The sequence below is a fragment of the Eriocheir sinensis genome, chromosome 7 (genome assembly GCF_024679095.1).
Source record: "Eriocheir sinensis breed Jianghai 21 chromosome 7, ASM2467909v1, whole genome shotgun sequence".
Lineage (NCBI taxonomy): Eukaryota > Metazoa > Arthropoda > Malacostraca > Decapoda > Varunidae > Eriocheir > Eriocheir sinensis.
Window position 1 is genome coordinate 7,809,274 of NC_066515.1, and position 25,307 is coordinate 7,834,580.

At 42.1% G+C, this 25,307-nt stretch overlaps 1 protein-coding gene across 1 annotated transcript in view; it reads left to right on the top strand.

The window, feature by feature from the left end:
* LOC126995284 (nectin-1-like) overlaps positions 1-25,307 on the top strand; it is a 185,402-nt gene that overhangs the window by 112,027 nt on the left and 48,068 nt on the right. Inside the window, exons 3-4 of the mRNA XM_050854773.1 lie at positions 13,406-13,578; positions 13,798-13,988. Of these exons, the coding sequence (XP_050710730.1) occupies positions 13,406-13,578; positions 13,798-13,988 (364 nt within the window). The remainder of the gene's footprint in view (positions 1-13,405; positions 13,579-13,797; positions 13,989-25,307) is intronic.

Genomic DNA, 25,307 nt, shown 5'->3' on the forward strand with positions numbered 1-25,307 from the left:
TCATTGTCGTAATAACGTTAAGTTCTTTCGAATACTGGTGTCCTTGTCCGCTTTTATCGGCCGGTTAGTGGTAGCAGTAATGGTAGTTCTTTCCTCTTTCCTAAATAATTCCCATGCAGTTTTTCCATGCTGCATGGTTCTTTTTCCTTTCCTGCCAGCTTTGGCTGGAGGGATGGGGGGTGGGGAGGAGCCTTCGCCTTTGCTGTCCTTCATCTTCCATCTTTGATTAGATAGTTAGTGTAGCTTGTCACAAACAGCCTCGTAAGGACCAGCAGGTCTGCTGTTGTTTGTTATGTTTTTGTATCCTTTGTGTGTCGTGTTCCTGTTCATCAGTATATGTAGTGGCTCCATGTTTTGGCGGGAAAGCCAAAGGCTGAAAGCTTCCTCCTTGTTCCCTCGAGTTCCTCAAACCCAGGGACGTATGGAGGGAAGAGAGCGAGGCCTCAAAGGGGAGGAAGAGGATGAGGAAGAGGAGAAGAAGAAAAGCAAAGAGAATCGGGGAGCAGGGACGGAGAAAGAGAAGCTATGGCTGGAGAAAGAAACGTAAAGAATATATATATATATATATATATATATATATATATATATATATATATATATATATATATATATATATATATATATATATATATATATATATATATATATATATATATATATATATATATATATATATATATATATATATATATATATATATATATATATATATATATATATATATATATATATATATATATATATATATATATATGCACAGTGGCTGTCGATATACAGGGCCTTGTCTGCCCTCGTATGGAGTATGCATCTCATGTGTGGGGGGCTCCTCACACAGCTCTTCTGGACAGAGTGGAGGCTAAGGTTCTTCGTCTCATCAGCTCTCCTCCTCATACTGATAGTCTTCTACCTCTTAAAGTCCGCCGCAATGTTGCCTCTCTATCTTCTATCGATATTTCCACGCTGACTGCTCTTCTGAACTTGCTAACTGCATGCCTCCCCCTCCCGCGGCCCCTGCTGCACTCTACTTTCTACTCATGCTCATCCCTATACTGTCCAGATCCCTTATGTAAGAGTTAACCAGCATCTTCACTCTTTCATCCCTCACGCTGGTAAACTCTGGAACAATCTTCCTTCATCTGTATTTCCTCCTGCCTACGACTTAAACTCTTTCAAGAGGAGGTATCAGGACACCTCTCCTCCCAAAACTGACCTATCTTTCGGCCACCTCTTTGGATTCTTTTAGGAACAGTGAGTAGCGGGCTTTTTTTTTCATTAATGTTTGCTTTTTGTGTGCCCTTGAACTGTCTCCTTTGCTGTAAAAAAAAAAAAAAAATATATATATATATATATATATATATATTTATATATATATATAATATATATATATATATATATATATATATATATATATATATATATATATATATATATATATATATATATATATATATATATATAGACACACACACAGAGAGAGAGAGAGAGAGAGAGAGAGAGAGAGAGAGAGAGAGAGAGAGAGAGAACAACTGACTGACCGCTGTTGTGTCACGTGGTGTCCCCCGCGAGTTGCCGTTCAGGGCGTTCAGCCCGGCCACTGCAGCGTCACGTGGTGTTTCCCGCGAGTTGTCGTTCAGGGCGTTCAGCCAGGCTGTTTTTGCGTCACGTGGTGTTCCCCGCGAGTTGTCGTTCAAGGCGTTCAGCCCGGCTGTTTTTGCGTCACGTGGTGTCCCCCGCGGGTTGTCGTTCAGCTCGGCCGCTGTTGCGTTACGTGGTTTCCCCCGCGTGTCTACGTTCAGTTGCCGTTCACCCCGGCCGCTGCCACATCACTGGATGTTCCGCGCGTGGCGCCGTTCAGTTGCCGTTTACCCCGGTTGCTGTTGTGTCACGTGGTGTCCCACGCGTGGCGCCGTTCAGTTGCCGTTTACCCCGGTCGTCGCTGTTGTGTCACGTGGTGTCCCACGCGTGTTGCCGTTCAGTTGTCGGCCTCGGCAAAAAGTAAATGCTAGTCGCGCAACAAAGGGATTATTCTCGCAGATAAAGGTTCCAGCATTATGTTTCTTCGCTATTTATTGAATGGTTCGTTTTTTCAGACGGTATCTTTGATATAACTCATTAAAATGAACTGTAATTGTCAGGTGACTCATATATCGTTCTGATTCTCCTCTTTTGTCTGTTTGTATGTTCCATAGTCCGTATTGTCGGTCCAACTGTCTGACTTTCTGTCTGTTTGCCTGTATCAGTCTATAAATGTACGACTCTCTCTCTCTCTCTCTCTCTCTCTCTCTCTCTCTCTCTCTCTCTCTCTCTCTCTGCCTCCCTTCATCTCCAATTATTCCCCTAGTTTCCCCTTCTCTCGTTTTGCTTCACCCCGCGATTTCTTGCTTCCATTCGCCTGTATTCACTTCCGCTCGCCTAACTTCATTTCGTTTTACCTCGCATTGCCTTTCTCAGCGTCTCGTTAACTCTCCTCTTCCCTCTTGTCCCTCTCCCTCTCCATCCCTCTACCTCTCTCAACTCTGTGCCATCTCGTTCGCCCTTCGGCAACGCCTTTCTTTTTAGCACAAATATCACTAATCATCCAAGGCAATCTGTTCCTACTTAGCCTACGCTAATTTTATGTCTCCCGTACTTACTTATTGCTCTCCCTCTCTACTTTCTTACCTCCCACTTCCTCCTCCTCCTTATCTTTCTCCTCCTCCTCCTCCTATTGACTGGAGACAAAGAGGGAAGAAGACTCATTCCCTCAGACCCGTACATACTTCCTTATTGCTCTCCCTCCCTACCTTCTTACCTCCCACCAAGTTATAACTCAACCGACGAGAGAAAACAACAAACTCCATTTTGTGCTAGTAAGCGACCCTGACCTCCTATGTGACTGTGAAGTAGATGATAAACTAAGTGGTTCCGATCACCACGTAATCCGTTTCATTGTCAGCAAAGGGAACGAACTCATTGATAATCCAGCAGTAATACCAGACTACAGAAAAGCAAATTTCAATATAGCCCGTGAACTGCTACCCCATGCTACCTGAAACCAACTTGATCTTAATCTCAACGTCCGTACAATCGACAATGCTTGGGACATCTTCAGGGATAAACTCCTGGAGGTAGAGCGGACAACAGTGCCTGTGAAATCCAGACGAATGAATGGGGCTTTGAATCTACCATGGATGACCACAGAGATCAAAAGGGCGGTATACTTAAAAAAAAAAGGAATCATAGTTTAATAAGATTACATGACACGGCCGAAGCCCTTGTATGGTACCAAAAAAGCCTCAGAGCCTGTCGAACCCTCATGCGTAGTAAACGCAACAATGAAAAAACAAATAGCTCGCAAATCCAAGACTAACCACAGTTCTTTTTCAGGTACATCAGAACAAAAAGAACAGGAAATTCCAACATTGGTATCCTGACAGGTGAGACCGGACCGGTAACCCAGGACGGTCATCACATGGCCAGTATATCTTCAACAGTAATTTCATATCCGTATTCACGGCTGAGAACGTCGAAACCATTCCCACGGGCCCTAACCCCCCGAGGAAGATCATACCTCTGGAAATTGACAATATCCAGCCAAGATGTCAAAAAATATCTGGGCAAGCTTGACACGAACAAGTCAACGGGGCCCGACAACTTGTCTCCGCGGTTATTGAAAGAACTTAAACAGCAAACACTCTAACCACGCACTAGCATATTTAACCGATCAATACAAATAAACAAGGTCCCCGAAGACTGGGAAATGGCGAACGTAACAACGATTAAAAAAAAAAGGAGATAAAAGACTAGCATTAAACTATAGACCCTAAGTTTAACGTTAGTGGCAGGCAAAATCCTTGAGAAAATTAAAAGAGATAAACCTGTCAGTTTTCTACGGACAATAATGTAATTTCCAACACAGGTTTAAAAAACAAGCGCTCGTGCTTAACAACCTTATTGGACTTTTTCCAAGGTATATAAGAACTGGGATGAACTCATCACAAGTGATGTTATATACCTAGATTTTCAAAAAGCCTTCGACAAAGTACTACACAAGCGACTTCTAAAGAAACTACAATCAGCGGGTATTGGAGCCAATCTAATACCGTGGAGATTGGCTCACCGACAGAAAACAACGAGAGTTACTCAATGGACAGTCTTCCTAGTGGCTCCAAGCCACCAACGGAGTGCCGCAAGGGTCAGTGCTGTGACCCATTCTCTTTATTATATACAGCAACAATCTAGAAACAGGACATTGGCAGGAGTTTCTTCTCAAACCAGGTCATCCGCCAATGGAATAATCTTTCCACAGAATAGATGTTCTGTAGGCATAACGTGACTGCCGAGCAGCTTAAATCACCATAGCGGACAACCTTCTAATGAGCCAATAGTCTTTTTGTTGTCTGACTTCCCATGTTTCTTCCTCAGCTTTATCGTCACCTTCGGAATTAATGTGAAGGCCAGTCGTGCTCGGTGGACCGTTTGCCATTACCACCGACAATAATCGTCTGCTACTCGTTCTCCCTCCTCCTTCTGCTCCTCCTCCTCCTCCTCCTCCTTCTCCCCCTCCTCCTTCTCCTCCATTCGCATTCTGCCAGCCATACTGAGCGGACGTGTGGTTTTCTCTCTCGACCCGTTCGCAGTCAGGTCAAATGCCGCCAGCAGCGAGGTTCCCGTGCTTGACTTGCAGGAGGGAGTTCACGAAGGACTTCCTCAACCAGGAAAATGGCGAGTACACTGTATGTTTTTTATGTGAAACTGAACACAAGGTAAGTGTTAAGTTAGAGGCGTTAGATAGCAAAGTGCAATTTCTGAAGGGTGTGTTAGGATTGGATGTAGCTAGTGTCGGGGAGAGTGAGTTTAAGGTAGTTGAAAAGGTAGAGAGGTTGGAAGATAGAGTAGGTGAGGTAGAGAAGAAGGTAGGTACCTTAGATTCCTTCCAGCAGGTTAGAAAAGGAAGTAAGGCTGTAGCAGCAGATGTTAGTTACAGTGGTGTCTTGACGAGGAACAGGTTCCAGGTGTTAGGAGACCAAATTGAGAGCGATCCTAGCATCGTTCTTGTCGGTGATAGTTTAGTTAGACAGCACGACCAGGAGTTTTGTAGGAAGGGAGCGAGGCGGAGGCATGTAGTTTTTCCTGGACGTAGAATTGAGCATGTAGCTGAGAAGGTTGGCGACTTAGTCGTCACTACCTCAAAGGAGACAGTGTTTGTTTACCTGGTCGGAACAAACAATGTAGTTAAAGGTAGGTCAGAGGAGGTTCTAGACAAGTACAGGAAGTTTGTCGGGAAGTTGAGGGACAGCAGGCGGCGTTCAGTTGTGTGTGGATTGCTCCCCCGGCATGATGTTAGTTCCCTCATTCTCAGTAGAATGCTTGGGATTAACGAACGTGTCAGGGATTTGTGTATTCGTGAGGGAGTCATGTTTGTGGACGTCTGGGATAATTTTATTCATGACAGGAGCTTGTTTGCTAATGATGGACTTCACCTAAATTGTGTAGGCAAGGCGAGACTGGGCCGAGTGTTGGATGAGGAAGTTTTGAAAGGGTTAAAGAAAAGTCAGGTGCAGCGGGAACGAGATGTGGAAATTTCCGGCTTGGCTGGGAGGAGTATTCACTCAGACGGTGAAGTCAACGGAGGCAGGAGTGTCATCTCTCAGGTGAGGGAGGAAGTAGAGGTGTGTAGTGCTGAGGAGGACGTCAGCTCACCGGACCCCCAGGTGGGGGATACTGAGGTAGCGGTCTGGTCGACAGCCACACAGGTGGGTGGTGAGGTAGAGGTAGTTGTAGATCATCGGGTCTGACGCACTATTCCAGTGAAACGACAGTTGGTATATGGCGCACACTCGGCGAATAAATTAAACATCTTCTATGTAAATGCCCGTAGCATTATTGAGAAGCGCAGCCACTTGATAATTCATGCAATTACTGAAAAACCCGACTTCATTTTGATCACAGAAACATGGTTAAATACGCGTGACAAGCACCAGTTAAGTGAAGTAGCTATCAATGGATACAACGCGTTTCCTAAGTGTCGTCAACACAAAAAAGGTGGAGGTGTAATAATATCTGCTATAAGTAATTTAGAAGTCATTCAGCTTAACACAACCGAAACAGAGGCTTATGATTCATTGTATGTACAAGCAACGATCAATAATGAAAAGTATGTTCTGGGCGTAATTTACCGACCTCCTAAATCAAATGAAGACATTGATGGAAATCTCTACGCAGAGATAAATAAAATTATCAGAAACAGAAATGCAATAATATGCGGCGACTTTAATAACCCCTTTGTTAACTGGTCTGCACTATCTGCCGACAAGGAAGGAACTAGATTATTAAATTTTACGCAAGATACATTTCTTTATCAAACAGTTACCGCGCCGACGCGAGGAAATAAAATTCTGGATTTAGTCTTCACGACCGACAGCCACCTCATAACCGACTGTGAGGTCGGCGAACCATTTGCAAGCAGTGACCACAGCATTATCAGATGCGTTTTAAATATTGAAACAAAAGCACGAGCAAACTCACTCTGAATACCTAATTACAGTAAAGCAAATTTTATGGACCTAAAAAGAGAACTGGCTTCAGTAAATTGGAATCATTTGCTCAACAACGTCAGCGTTCAAGAAATGTACAATCATTTTACTGCACAAATCACTGCGAGTGTAAATAAATTCATTCCACTCAAGCCAAGAAGGACTGATAATCAAAAACCGTTGTGGATGAATAATTACCTACAAAAAATCATCGTCGAAAAGAGAAAACTGTATAAGCATTATAAGCTGTCACAAAATTCACAGGATCATACTAATTACATCAATGTCAAGAGAAGTGCGAAAGGAAAATCAGAAAACAGAAACGCGAATATGAGATGAAAATATCACTCGATGCTAAGATAAATCCCAGGTTATTTTTCAGTTACATAAGAAACAAAAAAACTGTTAAAAATAATATCGGCCCACTACTATTAGGTGGCAATACGATTAGCAATGATAAAGGCATGGCGTCGATCCTAAATTCAACCTTCTGTAGCGTATTTACAAAAGAGAACATGACATCAATTCAAGCCCCGAAGAAAATTCTTCAAGGCACTGAAGAACATAAGCTTGCATTGACCGAAATTGATATCAGCGAAGTGCGTGCGTACCTGCAGAAAATAGATCCAAATAAATCTCCGGGCCCCGACAATTTATCACCTCGCGTGTTGAGAGAATGTAGTCAACAGCTAGAATTACCCATAACATTAATATTCAACAAGTCATTAGCACAGGCCAGTGTGCCTCTCGAGTGGAAAAAGGACAATATTACCCCGATCTTTAAAAAAAGGAGATAAAAAACAAGCCAGTAATTATCGTCCCATCAGTCTTACGTCTGTCCTAATTAAACTTTTCGAAAAAATAATCAGGGATAAAATGATCACTTTCCTTGAAACAAATGATTTGATAACTGATAGTCAGCACGGATTTCGTAGAAATCGGTCTTGCCTTACCAACCTATTAACCTTTTTCAACGATGTTTATACATGTTGGGACGCCCGAAGCCCATATGACGTAATTTACCTAGATTTTCAGAAAGCGTTTGATAAAATTCCTCACGTTAGGCTTATTTCTAAACTGCGTTCCCACGGTATTAACGACCATCTATGTGCGTGGATTCATGACTGGCTCACCAACAGAGAACAACGTGTAGTTCTTAATGGTGAAGCATCGGATTGGCAACCCGTCACCAGTGGCGTGCCCCAAGGTTCGGTCCTGGGGCCAACACTATTCATAATTTACGTGAACGACTTAGAAACTGATATCCTATCAAAAGTAGCCAAATTCGCCGACGACACCAAATTAGGAGGTACGGTAATGATCAGTCAAAGTTGCGAAAATATTCAATCAGACTTAATAAGACTTGCCGACTGGAGCGAAATATGGCAAATGAGTTTTAACGTAGATAAATATAAAGTAATGCACATAGGTGAAAAAAATCCAAACTTTAAATATCAGATTCAAGGACATGAGCTCAGTGAAGTAAAACAAGAAAAAAATCTTGGTGTCATTATCAGTAACAATCTTAAAGTGAGTGATCAATGTTCTGCAGCGAGTAAAAAAGCCAATATGATGTTAGGATTAATCTCAAGAAACTTTGATTATAAGTCACCCGAACTTATGAAGAGATTATATTTAGCATTTGTAAGACCACACCTAGAATACGCCGTTCAGTTATGGTCACCGAACTATATCAAAGATCAAGTTTTGCTAGAAAGGATACAGCGACGAGCAACCAAACAAATTCCAGCCCTCCGAAACTTGCCATATGACGAGCGTTTGAAGCGATTAGATATGTTTTCCCTAAAAAAGTGAAGGATAAGAGGGGACTTAATTGAAGTGTTCAAAATCCTTAATGGATTCGACAACATTAACCCAGGTAGTCTATTTCAGAGAGACACCAACACAATAACACGCAGCAACGGTATGAAGTTAAAATGAACCCGATGTAACTCATTGGCGCGCAGAAGTTTTTTTCAATAATAGAGTCGTCGATCACTGGAATAGACTCCCACAGTCAGTAGTTAGCGCACAGAGTATCAATAGCTTTAAGTCTTCATTGGAAAGTACTTCAGGGATATAAGATTATACTGACCCTTCTTCGCATGTTCTCAGACAGATTGCAGCAAGACCTCAGCATAAATCCATATTATTCTCCCCCACAACCTAGATTGCAAGTAGCGTAAGTTAACAATAGAGTAAAGCAACAGTTAATGTCCGCATGACAGGTGGAGTGAGGTGTGGGTGCAGTAAGGTGACAGGTTACTGGTGCCGTGCCTAGTACCGCCGGTAAAACGAGGATCAAGCCTCCACCTGTGCCCCTGAAACTACACCTCACCCATCGTGAGTATTAGGGGGAAATCTGGGGCTGCCCTGTGTAGGCCACCCGGCCTCTTCCAGTCTCCCTGTATTTCTATGTTCTTATGTAATGAAGTCATTTTCCCCCACAGCTTAGGTTACCAGTAGTGTAAGTTAAGGGTAGTAATTTCCTCTTATTTATCTCTTTACTGTAAGATTTTCATGTCCCTTTCTTCCTTAAAGGTACATGGTGTTCTCTTCTAACTATTTCCTGCCGGCACGTTGCCGGAGGGAGAGGTGGGTGGGGAGGAGCCTTCATCTATTCTGTCCTGTTCTACCACACGTAGATTACTAGTAGTAGCGGTAGTAAACAGACACCCTCGCCATAGACCGATAGGTCTTTGGTGTCTGTTCTTCCTATGTATTGCTATGTATTCCTCCTCCTCCTACTTCTCTCCCGCCTCCGCCTCCTTCTCCTCCGCCTCCTCCTCCTTCTACTTCTCTCCCACCTCCGCCTCCTTCTCCTCCGCCTCCTCCTCCTCATCCTCCTCCTCCTCCTCCTCATCCTCATCCTCCTGTTGTTGCTGCTGCTCATTTTTAAAGTTATTTTCGTCGGCGAATCTCTCGAACAAACCTCCTGCCTCAAGTGAGGGTAAATTCCGTTAATGGTGCCCACTGTGTGTGTGTGTGTGTGTGTGTGTGTGTGTGTGTGAGAGAGAGAGAGAGAGAGAGAGAGAGAGAGAGAGAGAGAGAGAGAGAGAGAGAGAGAGAGAGAGAGAGAGAGAGAGAGAGAGAGAGAGAGAGAGAGAGAGAGAGAGAGAGAGAGATTAACTATGCTCCACCCGTATATGGAAGTGCTACATAAAAAAAATAAAAAAAAAAAACAGATTTGTGATGTGTGTGAGAGTAAGTGTATTGGGAGAGGTAATACACAGACTCATAAGAGGGTGTGATACCTGCTACGTATCCCTTCACTTACTAATCACGCACACGGGTAGAAGTCTCTCACCCTCGTGGTCTGAGTGACGGTACTAAGTGATGATTAGCATAATGAGCGTAGATGGACGCGCCTGAAGCCCGCCTGGATACCACGTGGTCTCACGCCCACGATGAAATCCTCCTGCCGCCTCTCGTAACCCCTCAACAACACGCCTCTCGTAACGTACCAGGGCTTTCCTCGCCTGCAGTACACAGTCGAGGTGACTTGTGGATACTGCCAGGACAGGAAGACCACCACGATGAAAACGTGGGGCGGGAGGTAGCGAAGCATGTCCAAGGCGAGCGAGGTCACACACAGCAAGAACGTAGCGGCGCCGACCCGGGTCGCTCTTGCTCGCCCCGGCCCGCGGTCAAGATGCCAGCACTCGCCACAGCTGACATCGCTTGCTCTGGATAACACTTAATCTAACGCCTTTACGGCTATGGGTTATTATTTTTTTATTAACCTAGCACCATGCACTAAGTAATAGTGGGTCGTGCATCCCACGAATATTTCAGCATTGGCAGCAATAGGCGATAATATTATTTGAATAAGCTCCGCCCACTCTTGCCCATGCTGTACGTGTACAGGTGACCCATTGGAGAGGAAAACGGATTTTTCCACTCGGCTATTTCTTGGCATGAGGAGTTCATGACATTTACAAGAAGTCACTAACTAAATCTCTACAGAAATTAAATGTGGAGAAACCGAAGAAGACTTTAGATTTTTTATTCAAGAAAGAGCAGACCCAAGAAAAGGCTCCAATAAAGAGATACAACCAAGTTGGCAGGAAAGTATATACTGAAGATTTAGACAGTGGACCTGGTGCAGGTATTTTACAGGACGGTGACAGTGAGACAGTGAGATGGAAATGCCTGCATGTTGGGACACAAAAGCCAGGAGATGAAGATGCTGCCTGCCTTTTCTGTGACAGGAACTTTTCTGGTGGTAAAAAAGGTAAACTATGGGTTCAGTGTATGATGCGTTCACTGTGGGCACACAATGAATGTGCAGGAGCTGAGATGGATGCATGTGTGTGTGACTGTTGTATATAATGACAAGTTAAAAGTTTTTTTTCCAAACATTTTTTTCAAATAAAATAAAACAGAGACATTTTATTACAATACTAAAATGAAATAAGTTTTATTTCATCTTTGATTACTTATGGCTGTGTATGAAAAAGATATTAATTAAAGGTGGCATTTAGTTTTTCCACCTTTAACCCGTTTAAATATACCATTAGAAATACTTTATATAGGTAGCCCAAATTTGCACCACCGTATAACAAACAGTGATTTTGAGTAATTGAATAAAAAAGTTGTTGGAGAGAAAACTGTGATGATTATTAAGGGCGTTGCATGCTTAGCGTATAATAAACATAACATATTTTGTAACGCAAATATAATTTTCTTTAACCGCCGTTAAAACTCAAAGATATTTGGAAAAAAAAAATGGTAGCCCATATTTGCACCATTTCCTCTCTCTCTCTCTCTCTCTCTCTCTCTCTCTCTCTCTCTCTCTCTCTCTCTCTCTCTCTCTCTCTCTCTCTCTCTCTCTGTCACGGGGAGAAATATGATTATTACAACCGTGTGCTCAAAAGGCCGAAATTAGCCAACAAGGGTTTGATCCCCACGGCGCGCCAGACACACTACGGTGTACACACAACTTACCTGCTCAAATCACACCCGTGGGGTTTTTATTTACTCCTCACGGGGCTGGAAGCACACACGTACAGGCAAAAGGGTTACTGATACAGTGTGTACAACTATGTACAAACTTTATTACAACAAAGACAGCAAAAACAACAAAAACACACAGATCGCTCCACACACACACACACACACACCCAGCTGAACCTAGCGTTACTCGTGCTCGCACAAGTACTAACCTGACCTGGCTACACTAAGGACTAGATACTTAACTTGGTGCGGAGGGAGGAGTAGGGGCTCGTGCAACAGCCTTGCTCGAGGTGGCTTCAGCTTGTCCTTCCTGCCGTGGGTCCTCTCAGGTGTGTGATGTCGGCGATAGCTGCAGCCTTCAGGACGAGGCCGCCGCGAACTCGACACACCCAAGCTGAGACCCGGTGCGGGCTGTGTCCCGATCGGCGAAGCCCGAAATCCACAACACCCCAGGAGGAGGAAACCGCGTGGTGCCAAGAGGCAGGCTGGAAGAGAGGAGCACGGAGCCCCCGTGACCTCAACAGGCGGCGGTCAGGGGGAGAAGGGCGGCGAGCTACACGGCGACCCGTCCTCTCAGGCAGAGGTGCAAGACACTGCTGGCGCGGGAAATACAACTAATATATATATATATATATATATATATATATATATATATATATATATATATATATATATATATATATATATATATATATATATATATATACTTTAATACAAATAATACTCCTAACAACTCTGCCATAGGCAGATAAAGTTAACACTTCCCAACCACGTAGCTAACTTGCAAGTGCAAAACGTAGCACAGCAAATATAAACAGTGTAGCAAGCAACGTACATACTACAAAGGGAAGGGAAGGCAAACATCGCGCAGCTGGCAGCATAACCTGTGGGCGACCATGAGAGCGCGGCGCGCCCAGCCCAGGACTCGGTACAGACAAGGTAAAGAATAGCCACAAACTTCCTCACCAAGCAGAGGCGTAACAAGCTGCAGTAATGCAACACTAATGTGCATCTGCACAGAGTGGAGTTGTGACTCCTGAAAGACCAGGTAAAAACAGCGGGCGACCCGCAAAAAGAATGCACGCATTGGCACCTCGCCCAGGTTGCCTAGGCAACAACCCGTGGGCGCGCTCAGGGCCGGGAGCTAGGCCTGGGCGGGAAGCACAAAGGAGCCAGAGAACCCTGCCTGTCATCATACCTATGCAAAATAAAACATAAAAGAACGTGTCGCGGATCTAAACCGCGATTCTCTCTCTCTCTCTCTCTCTCTCTCTCTCTCTCTCTCTCTCTCTCTCTACATATATATATATATATATATATATATATATATATATATATATATATATATATATATATATATATATATATATATATATATATATATATATATATATATATATATATATATATATATATATATATATATATATATATATATATATATATATATATATATATATATATATATATATATATATATATATATATATATATATATATATATATATATATATATATATATATGTATATACACACACACACACACACACACACACACACACACACACACACACACACACACACTTATTCCTCTATTTATAAGCAGTGACATACGCGCAAGTGACCACACAAAAATATGTTTGTACTGTTCACTTCTCTGCCTTTTCAACACTGGCAAGCATATAATTTTTCAATATTTTTTAAACCCTTACATACTCTATTTGATATTCCTTTCACGTGAACAGAGACAGCAGCGAGGTCGACAAGTTTTGTTTTGTATCGTGGATTATGAAAAAAAATAACCTGAAATGATAATTTGAAATAATTTTTCTTTCATTAATGGCTCATAAAATTCATTAATATATCGCTTTTTTTTTACATTGTTGTTTTGTTTGTCACATCGCATCATCCTGAGCCTTTCTTTCCTGCTCCAGCTACGACAACCAGCCGGGCCGCCTGCAGGCCGCCGAGGATCGCCACCTGGTCAAGAGTTGCCTGCTGCAGGGCCGCGCCACCTTCCGGCCGGGCCACCTGCCGGCGCTGCACATCAAGCCGGTGGGGAGCAGCGACCAGGCCAACTATACCTGCAGGGTAGACTTCCGGATAGGTGAGCCCCTGGTGTGTGTGTGTGTGTGTGTGTGTGTGTGTGTGTGTGTGTGTGTGTGTGTGTGTGAGTATGTGTGTGTGTGTGTGTCTGTTTATGTGTGTGTGTGTGTGTGTGTGTGGGAGTGTGGGAGTGTGTGTATGTAGGCGTGTGTGTGTGTGTGTGTGTGTGTGTGTGTGTGTGTGTGTGTTTGTTTACTTCCCACCGTGTGTCCTCCGCCAGCCACGTCGCGACGCACACACCTGAGTCTCCACGTGGTGGTGCCACCGGAACCACCCGTCCTGAGGGCCGGGGGTCAGCGGGTGACGGACGGGGTGTTGGGGCCGCTGCAGGAGGGCGGTGCCTGGGAGATCACCTGCAGCGTGGCGGGCGGCGACCCTCCGCCCTCCGTTGTGTGGAGGTGGGATGGGGAGGTGAGTCACTGAGGGTCAGGGGTGAGGGGACGATGCGACGGTCTTGTGTTGACGTTTCCTCTCCCTCGCGACACAGACCCTTCCTGCCTTACAGTTTTATTTTTCATGTGATACTTAAGGAGGTGTTATTCCTCTCATTATCCTTAAGGCGATAAAAGCTAAAGCCTAATAGTTACTAAAGTTGGTTTAATGCCTTAAAACTTTCACGGTCCGTTTTATCTTCGCGCTGCCGCCGACGCAGCAGCCAGCACCCGCGTCGCCAATGCCTTCGCCAACACCCGCCTCGCAACGCCTCGCTTTATGCGGTAAAAATAAACCTGTTAAGCCATAATCTCCGTCATGGAGGCCGTCACAACCACCTCGCAGGATTACACTCACGAGCAGCGGCAGCCCGTTGGCCGTGAGGTCTTCTCCCTTTCCTCGCGGTAAATTGTTTGATTGCATTGCCTTGCCCGTGGCAAGTGTCTGAGGAGCGCCTATGAGGCGGGATGGAGGCGAGGCGCTGGAATTTCGAGAATTTTCAGATTGCAGCTTTGAAGTGAGGAGTCTCGGATTCAGGGAAACATTACAGTTGGGGACGACCATTCAGCCAACAAAAATAAGTGTCCCAGCGCGGCGTTTGAGGCTGAAGATCCTCATGAGGGGATTTCATAAGAATCAACAGGACACCTAAGGTCTTAATATTGTGTTGCTGTGAAGGTGCACTAGCGTTAAAAAAAATTAAAAAAAATTAAAAACATGGTTACTGCTGAGAGAAGCTACGGTGAAGTGCTGCTTTGAAGAAAGAAAAAAAAACAAGTGGGCTACTAATTCACACACACACACACACACACACACACACACACACACACGGAGTTCCGTTATAGAATGGTTAGTGCCCTCGCCTCTTAACCGATTGGTCCTTGGTTCGATCCCTGGGTTGAGTGGAGATGGATGGGCAGTTTCCTTTAAAACCTGCACCGTGCCCACCAAGTAGTGCATGGGCGCCAGGTCTCAGTCGTTGGTTGTTTAAAGGCTTAAGTAAGTCTTTCAATGATATTTTTTTCCATTTCTTTTACTATCGTCTACATAATCAGTAGCTAACAAAGTATATTGAACGTGTTCATAGGATTAGGTTTATTGGCCTGCCGTTCCTTTCTAACTATATAAACAACGTTTGTCTGAGATTTCTTCCAATTGCTTTTAATCTTTTAAATACGTTTAGCGAACCATTATTTTTTGATCTGAAAAAAATGAATATTTATATCAGTCATATAAATAGCTTTGGTGTGTCCATAGTGTTTCCTTTCTGGTTGTAGAAATAGGATGACGTCCCCATAATTGACTTGAAATATGTTAATGTGTTATTAAAGCTCTTTTCCGTAAAATACATTCATTATAACAATAGCACCTTTCCCTATTTTCGCGCAGATTGAATATGTCCTTAGCACCCTTCACCTCCACAAACAGATGTACTGCATCCTCTACTTAATATATATATTTTTCATTAGTTATCCCCTTTTGATTACTAATACAACATTCCGATCGTTCATATAACCTAACTCGTTACAGGTACGATCTAATGATTCAGCACAGTGCTCTTTATCGCCTCGGGATAGGATAATATTTATTTTATTCAATTCAGACATATTCTTAACACACTCCCATTATTTGAAAATAAATTCAGTTTTCTGTCCTGAAAGTTCTTCCTTAGCACCCAAAAGTATGTATGCAGACTTATTTTCCATAACGCATTGCAGATGGTAGGGCTCAGTACGATTAATTAATCTTACTTCATTAAAAAGAGAAAATTTAGTACCGTAATTCCACTCCGTACCTTTACAGCACATTCGAACCGAACGGGCACTCATAGACAGCGTACTGTGGTTTCGAATCTTTCTAAGGAACATGCTCATAGAAAATATTATGTATTTTTTGTTTCTGATATAAAACCTATAAACTTATAACAAATGCAGCTCATTATTAATGAACTAGTTTATAATATTCCTTCTCTATTCATTCTTAAAAATCATTGAACTCAATTATAAAGTGGACACAATATGAATAATTTATTTGGCACACAGTACATGCTATGTTCTTACATTTACACATCATGTGTTGCAGCGCAACATCATTATGGCATCAATTATGTTTGCCTTCAGAAGTAACTTAAGTAGTAGGTAAACTACTCGAGAGCATGATTAGAGACAAAATTATGAGTTGCCTCGACAGCCACTCATTAACCAAAGAGTCACAACATGGCTTCCGTATCAAGAGATCCTGCTTGTCGAACCCACTGACCGTTTATAAAAACCTATTTTCAGTTCATGACATAACACATCATTGGACGTAATTTATATTCATTTTCAGAAAACTCTTGATCAAGTTCCACATCATAAATTGCCTTAGAAAAGCAAGTAACTAGGTATTTCAGGTAAAGTACAAGGGGTGATCAGGAAGTAATAACAGTTGTGGTCGCTACAATAGAAGCTTAGGTGCTGAGTGGGAGAGCTGAAGGGTTTGAGGCATCGTATTCTGGCACCGCTGGTCTGGCTTCTCTTGTCTCGTTGTACTGTACGACTGGGTCAGGCTTTGTTGTGCTTTGTGACCGGCAACAATGAATTTCTCTATAAGGCGTGCTGTCGGTTCTCCGTCTTCACTCACTGGAAACTGGAGAAGAAGGCGACGGAGACCCCAGGGGAATTGTTGCAAGTGTAACCGGGATCTCCATCACTGGAGACTGTTGCCCGCTGGATTCTTGTTTTTTTGCTGCCCGTGCGCACTCCATTATTGAGGAGAATCCAACCGTAACTCTTCGGTTCTTATACTTAGAGCTTGTCGTCAGCTATGGGAGTGCACATGACATTGTGCATGAAGCGTTAGGGCTGAGGAAGAAGTGAGCTCGATGAATCCCCCATTTGTTGACGAAAGAGCAGAAGCGCGAACGAGTGCGTGTGTGTCGTCTCTGGCTTGCTGAATTTGAGCCGAATGGTCCGAAACGGTTCTCGGATGTTGGTCCAGGAGATGAGTGCTGGAATTCCTTCTTCACCATCCTGGAAAATCAATCCAACAGGGTGTGGTAGAGCGAGGGTGAGACCCGACTCCAAACTTTGAAGGAAATATTTCGCAGATGGAAGCACCTCTTCACCATCTTCTTCAATTCCCAAGGACCAATCTCCGTGGACGTGACGCCCCATCAATCCACTATCACTGCCCAGTATAACACCAACCAGGTCATTCCGCAAGTCCTGGAACAGCAGACCAAGTCCGCACCCACCCGTGCCCGATCGCGCCTTCTGATTCACCACAACAATGCTGCAACCGACAAAGCTCGCGTCACTGCAGTACCTGGCAGCAAGGGATCACAATTCTCCTCCGTCAACCCTACTCACCTGACCTTGCCCCCAGCGATTTTTGTTTGTTCCCTAAGATCAAGGCTGCGATCGCTGGGAAGCAATTTCATCTCATCCAAGACCTGACGCGAGCGGTAAATTCAGAACTTCGGTCCGTACCTGATTCTGAGTACTGCAATTCCTTCATGAAGTGGCGAAGAAGGATGGAACGTTGTATAAAGGCAGAAGGGGAGTACTTTAAAAGAATGTAGAGCATTGTTTTGATTTTCCTTCTTTCTGTCAAAAATTATACCTTCACTGTCATTACTTTCTGATCACCCCTCGTACACCAATGGATCCGTTATTGATTGAGCAGCAGACAGCAAAGCGTGGTGATAAATGGAGTTAGATCATAGTGGGCGCCTGTCTCTAGTGGGGTTCGTCAGGGCTCAGTTCTTGGCCCAGTGTTGTTTATAATTTACATCAACGACGTTAACGTTGGACTCAAAAATCTCGTTATAAAAAAAGTTAATTTGTTTACGACACAAACATTGGTAATATGATTCTTTCAAATGAAGACAGACACAGCCTGCAAGAATATTTGCATAAAACTTCTGCTTGGTCTGATAGATGGGCGAGTCCTTTTAATATAGATAAGTGCCAGGTTCTTTAAGTTGGAACATAAAATAAGAGGCTCGATTACGAAATGTGTGACGTGAGACTCAGAAGCGTTCAGTGTGTCAAGGATCCGGGCATCAAAATCGTGACAAACCTCCAATTCTCACAGTAATGCATTGATGCAGCAAAATAAAGCGAATAGAATGCTGGTCTTCATGAAGAAAAAACTTCTCATTTAAGAATATAGGGGCAACACTTCTGCTGTATAATAGTTTAGTTTTACCCCACTCTGATTATGCAGTACATTGTTGATCTCCCCACTATGCGAAGGACATTGCTAAATAATAAAGTATTCAACGCCAAAACAAACCTTACGATGAAAGACTTTCATCTCTTAACCTGTTCCCTCTTGAGAAACGTCGCCTCCTTGGAATAGTGATCGAATGTTTCAAAATACTCAATGGTTTTACGAATGTGGTTAAAGCCAAATTGTATATGATCGATGACACGTTTCGAAAGAGAAAAATGTCACAAAACTGTACCGCGAGAATGGAATAAGCTCCCACTTTCATTGATTCAGTGCAACACGACTGATTCATTTAAAAACAAACTCAACTGCCACTTTCTTCACTTTAATATTTACTAAAGCAGATATGCAAAGTTTTGTGGCAGTTGATTTAGTGTAATCTCATATAGGTTTAAAGCCAGACCACCTAGTCTGAACCATAATGTATGTGTGGTCTGAATAGTAATGTAAATATATATAAATCATATTATTATTTTTTTTTTTACAACAAAGGAGACAGCTCAAGGGCACAAAAAAGTAAACAACAATAAAAAAAAAAGCCCGCTACTCGCTGCTCACAAAAAGAATCCAAAGAGGTGGCCGAAAGAGAGGTCAATTTCGTGAGGAGAGGTGTCCAGCTACCCTTCTCTTGAAAGAGTTCAAGTCGTAGGCAGGAGGAAATACACAAGAAGGAAGAATGTTCCAGAGTTTACAAGCGTGAGGGATGAAAGAGTGAAGATGCTGGTTAACTCTTGCATAAGGGGTTTGGACAGTATTGGGATGAGCATGAGTAGGAGGTCGCGTGCAGCGGGGCCGCGGGAGGGGGGGAGGCATGCAGTTAGCAAGTTCAGGGGCCGTATCCTCGTCAACTTTTAATACTAAACTTGGTATTAACTTTCGACTTTACTATTATCTTCACTCTCAAAGTTTATCCTCACCAACTATTAGCCTAATACTTACTATTAACTTCGGTAATAACTTGCGAGTGCTGGCGAGGACTTATAAAACCATTAATAGGAAGGTTAATAGTAAATCCCAGACCCAGACCCATATCAACATAGCAGCCGGAGTTCCTCGCCCAGCCCACCTCCGCAATTTAGAGTTCGAAAGGACTCTTTGGAACTGTATAACGATAGTGAACTTGTCAAGAGATACATATTAGACCGTGCAGGAATGGAATATGTGACTGATTTGGTGAGAAGGGGGCTACAAGATCCAGTTCAAAGGGAGCATTCCCTCACCCCGGGGCTGAAAGTGATTTTGACTTAAAGATACTTGGCTACAGGAAAAATGATGCCGTGTTCAAGTGATGAGTATGGGGTAAGCCAGAGTAGTGTAAGCAGGGTGATTGCAGAAACTCTGACCGCCCTCAGTGCCCCGTAGGTAGTCGGGAGGTTTATCCAGTTCTCCTTGATAGGGCGGAGATCCGTGGAAAGCAAGCAGAATTTTACCAACTTGCCGGTGTTGTGGGAGTGATAGACTGCAACCATGTGAAAATAATGGCACCAAAGGAAAACGAAGCTGTTTATGTGAACAGAAAAAAAACTTACATAGCTTGAGCATACAATTAGTGTTTGATGCCTTTGTTATCGATTAAAATGTGAAATATTTGAGTTAAGGAAAACGAAACATGGGAAAAAAAACTTTTATTTGTAGCAGAAAGGTACACACATGGAAATGAAAAAGATGACAGTAAAATTGCATTAAAATGTAATTTAAAATATGATTTTTAATTATTGTTGCTTTAAAATCTAGTTAGAAAAACAAATTACTCCTGCCGGTCATGCGTATGGAGATAATGGTGGTAAGAAAGCTTGTTAGTGACGTCTGCCAGTGTGAGGGAGGTGGAACGAAAGATCGAGGCGGCCACATCACGTACATCATGACTTATGAGTGAAGTAAGAAAAGGTTACTTGGTTTCTGTTTACAAAGTTCCAAGTGGAAAAACAACTTTATTTAGAATTCAGCGTATACTTTTCTGGAGTATTGTGTTTACTGAGTGAATTGGTGACAAATCTGTTGCTATTTGTGTCTTGCTTGAAGATATACATCATTGGATTCAAAGCTATGGTATTAATGTGCAATAGTCGTCATAACAAAATAAGTAGTAATTAATTATATATGTCAACCTATTTATTTTCATGAGATCATGATGACCACTGAAAAACATAGCTTTTTTTTTATCTTGCCTCCATTACAAATTCAGTATATAATTACTCATATCAATAAAGTAGTGGAATCCAGTTTTCAACATCTTTTATTATTATGCCATTTAGCACTCAGCTTGCAAACACGCTTAGGTGTATGTTGTCAGCTTGGGTCGGACTTAGGTGAACACTTTACCAAGTGACCTAAGATTACTCAATGCTACCATATAAGTATACTACATATTTGATTGTGAGTGCATCAGAGAGCACTGGAGAGCAGCATGAGTTTAATTAGGTGCTAATGAATATCCTGCCTGCATCACAGACTACATAAAATGTTAATATGATCGGTTCCTAAAGGTGCTATAAGCTAATGATGGTAAATATATATATATATATATATATATATATATATATATATATATATATATATATATATATATATATATATATATATATATATATATATATATATATATATATATTTTTTTTTTTTTTTTTTCTTTTTTTTTTCTTTTTACATTGCTGCCTATTGCGCCGGTAAGCTTCTTCCCGGTGGATCCTGATGGTCGGTCCAAGGCTTCATTCCGGTGGGTTCTGATGGTCGGCCCAGCCCGTTCTGGCGCAGGCGAGTGTTTATAGTGGCGCCATCTTGCATTGGCTCATGCTGCCCTCCCAGAGCTCATTTTCGATCCTAGAATCTAGAGTCCGGGTTGATAGGTGGTCTTCTGGACAGCATGTGGGTAGTTTTAAGCCACTCGGCTGCGGCTGAAAAATCCCAGCTTGGTGGCACCGGGCGGGGATTGAACTCGCGTCCTCCTGAACACGAGGCCGTTACTTTGACGACTCAGCCACCGCCTCCCCAGATATATATATATATATATATATATATATATATATATATATATATATATATATATATATATATATATATATATATCTATATATATATATATATATATATATATATATATATATATATATATATATATATATATATATATATATATATATATATATATATATATATATATATATATATATATATATATATATATATATATATATATATATATATATATATATATATATATATATATATATATATATATATATATATATATCAGACAAATCCGAGTTAGAGAGTGCTGGCTGTGGGGATTGAACCAGTGACCTTCGACATACAAAGCCATGTCTCTGTCAGTCGAGCCAATAAAGGTAACGGAACAGTTGGGGGCATACGCTGTAGCAGTGCGTGGCCTCGGTGCTCATCTCCTTAACATTGGCCCTTGAGCCTATGGTGGGAGGGAGCCCATTACCCCGGGACACAGGGCCAGTGTGACATCCGGGTTACCACAGTTTCCCCAGGTTTCCCCAGGTAACTATTTATCGACCAGACCGAGCGGGAGGATGATCAGCTGGGTGAGCTGCACGCCAACTGCCCGGGCCGGGATTCGAACCCGGACCCGCGGAGTAGAAGCCAGGCACGCTGACCACTATACCACGGAGGCGTATTGGCACCCAATCTCAAGTGATCCCACTCACAATGACACACAATTTTTTTTCTGGTAAATTTTGTGCTTTGAATTAATTTGCTAACCATTTCTGTCGAAAAACAGCAGAGATTTTTTTTCACCCCTTCCACCCTGACCTCCTCAGAAATAAAAAAAAAAGTGACAAAATCATAGCCTTGAGGCAGTAATATTCAGCACCAGCATCAAAAAATTATACTGCTGCCCTTTGAAAGGCATCTCTTAACTCCGATGAAGTAGGTGGTGACTCTGGTGGAGCAGCTTCATTGTCCTCCTTTGCAGTGGCAGGTGTCATAGGGCCAGCAGATGATGAAGCAGTGGCAGGTGTCATAGGGCCAGCAGATGATGAAGCAGTGGCTGGTGTCATAGGGCCAGCAGCTGTTGAAGCAGTGGCTGTTGCCATAGCAGCTAATGGTATCTTTTCCACGAGTAATGAACGATGTGCTGGGATGGTCTCTAGCAATACAGCAGCGGGGCTGAAAAAAAGGGTCATATATTAGTCATGATTAACGCATGTAACTTAAATAGGTAGTTGAAGAAAAAGGATCTTAAAGTTGAAATATTAATTATTAACAGAAATATTCCACTATTTGTTATTGGTTGTAAAGTAATTGACTGATAAAGTGTGTATCTACAAAGAATATGAATTTAAGAGTGATTAATAAATTGTTTTAATGAGAATATAAAAGTTTTTGCCAAAAACATACAGGCCAGTCAATACTTCACTGATGCTTGACTGCTGCTGCTGATGTCCTATCCCTAGCACATCATCAGCTGTGTCAATGCTGAATGGCTGTGGTACCCCTTCAAATACATGAGACGAGCACCCTGTGATGTCATACACCAGTTTATCTACCACAGTTATAGTTAGCTAGGTGCCTGCGCATCTGTGGTGCCACACGTGTGGGGCACTCAGGCGCTGCGGGAGATGTCATTGTTATGAAGGGGCAGGGGTAAACCAGTGTATGCTGTGAAGCCTTGGTGTGCAAGTTCCCTGTCTGAACTGTGCAGCTAATCCCCCATACAGTAGGGGCAGTGAGGGTCTTTTTTACTCCCTCAGGAGCTGTGCAGCTGAGAGAGTGGTGTACATGAATGTGGATGTGTGAGTGAGTGTGTACCTGTCTTGGCTACCACCCTTCATTGGGGGAAGACAGCCAAGGTATTTAGATAGACTGATAGTCATTGACAGATGAACATTAAAAAAAATATATATATCAATTAATATGCAGTTCACTGCTATGAACTTATTAACTTTAAGCTGAAATAAAGGCATTATTTGTGGCCAGTATAGCTGCATTCTGTGAGCACAAAAGAACTAACTAATAAAAGTATTACATTTAAAGACATAACAACTAAAAAAAATTACCAGTCTGCCGCTGCTCATTCTTGTACTTGGCAATGCGAGGCTTTGATTTTTATTGTACGTTGTACCAACGCCTCTCACAATCATCCTGCGTACGGGGTCCACTCCCAGTGAAGGAACTGTCAGGGTATACATGTGAAGTGAGTTTCTTAATAGTTTCACTATGGCATGCTATTTATTTCCCATACCTTCTCCAATAACATTTAATACATGCTGTGATGGAAAGCTAAATCAGTACCGGTATTTTATTTACATGCATCATAAGACATTGACTTTTTAGTTGTTATGAACATGGCCATAAATACTACTTTTCATTACCTACTTTTCTAAAATGCTTTTCTCTAAGTAGGAGGATATTACACAATACAGCTATACAAAAAAATTCAAAGCATTAACCTTAATTCCATTCTTTTGAGTACTTCTAACCTAACATTATATCACCATAAACTGTTTGACCAATGCTATCAAAATAATATTTTAATCTTACTTTACCATTCTCATCAAATCTACCTAATTCGATATAGTATTAAAATAAAGTACTTGTAAAAGTGTTCAGAGTCTGGCATGCCCTCCCCCCAAAAAATCTAAATAGAGAATAAATAAAATAACAGGTAAATATGACTTAACTCTCTTAAACTAACCCCCTTTCCATCCTAACAAACTTGGGGACCTACCATGTTAGGTTAGGACGTGTTAGGTAGGACAGGTTCAGCAGAAGTTGGTTTAGTTATGTTAGATTGTTGAGAGAGCGGGGGTTGCAGCATAAATGGTCATGATGATACTATTTACGTGGAGCAGTAGGAAAAAGTATGTTCTGTTTGGAAACTCAGTGGTTGTGTTCGTATACAAAAATACTCATTTGACGAGGTTAGGTTGGTTTGCAAGTTACTTGAATCACGAATATGTGAATAGGTAACAACAAAAATATAAGCATTAACCTTAATTTCATTATCTTGAGTACATTCCAATCTAACATTATATCACCATAATCTGTTTGACCAATGCTATAAAATATCCTATTTTAATCTTACTTTACCATTCTCTTGAAACCTACCTATTGCCATATAGTCTTGACACAAAGTACTTGTAAAAGTGTCCATAGTCTGGCATGCCTAGCACCCCCCCTCCCCATAAAAAAAAGAACAAATAAATAAATAAGAGCAAATATGCCTTAACTATCTATACCAACCCCCTCTGCTTCCCCAACAAACTTGGGGGACCTGCCATGTTAAGTTATGATATGTTCGGTAAGACGAGGAAGGTTTGGCATGGTTAGGTTTAGTTATGTTAGGTTCTGGAAGAGGGGGTTGTGGCAGAAATGGTCATAATGAAACTATTCAGATACAGAATGAAAAGGTATGTTCTGTTTGGAAGGTCAGTGGTTGTGTTATTATGCAAAAAATACCCAATTGTTTAGGTTAGGTTAGTTTGTAAGCTAATTGAACCATGAATATGTGATTACCAACCTTGTTATAGCTTCTGCCACTTCAGTCCACAAAGGAACACAAAGAAACACAAAGGAAGAACAAACAACACCAGACCTGCTGATCCTTACGAGGCTGTTTGTGACAAGCTACACTAACTATCTAATCAAAGGTGGAAGATGAAGGACAGCAAAGGCGAAGGCTCCTCCCCACCCCTCCATCCCTCCAGCCAAAGCTGGCAGGAAAGGAAAAAGAACCATGCAACATGGAAAAACTGCATGGAAATTATGTAGGAAAGAGGAAAGAACTACCATTACTGCTACCCTTAACCGGGCGATAAAAGCGGACAAAGACACCAGCATTCGAAAGAACTTAACGTTATTACGACAATGAGTAATATCTTAGTTGCTGGTTGGATTCAAAATACTTGTCTAATCTATTCTTGAAGGCCGTAACTGTTGCACTATCAACGACATCACAGGGAAGAGAGTTCCAAACATTAACAACTCGATTGAAGAAGAAGTGTTTAGCTTCGTGCGACGATAATTTTTTACCACTTATCTTCAAATTGTGATTTCTTCTTGTTCTATTTGGTCGATCAATTGCGAAGTAATCTTCCGCATTAATATCACTGAATC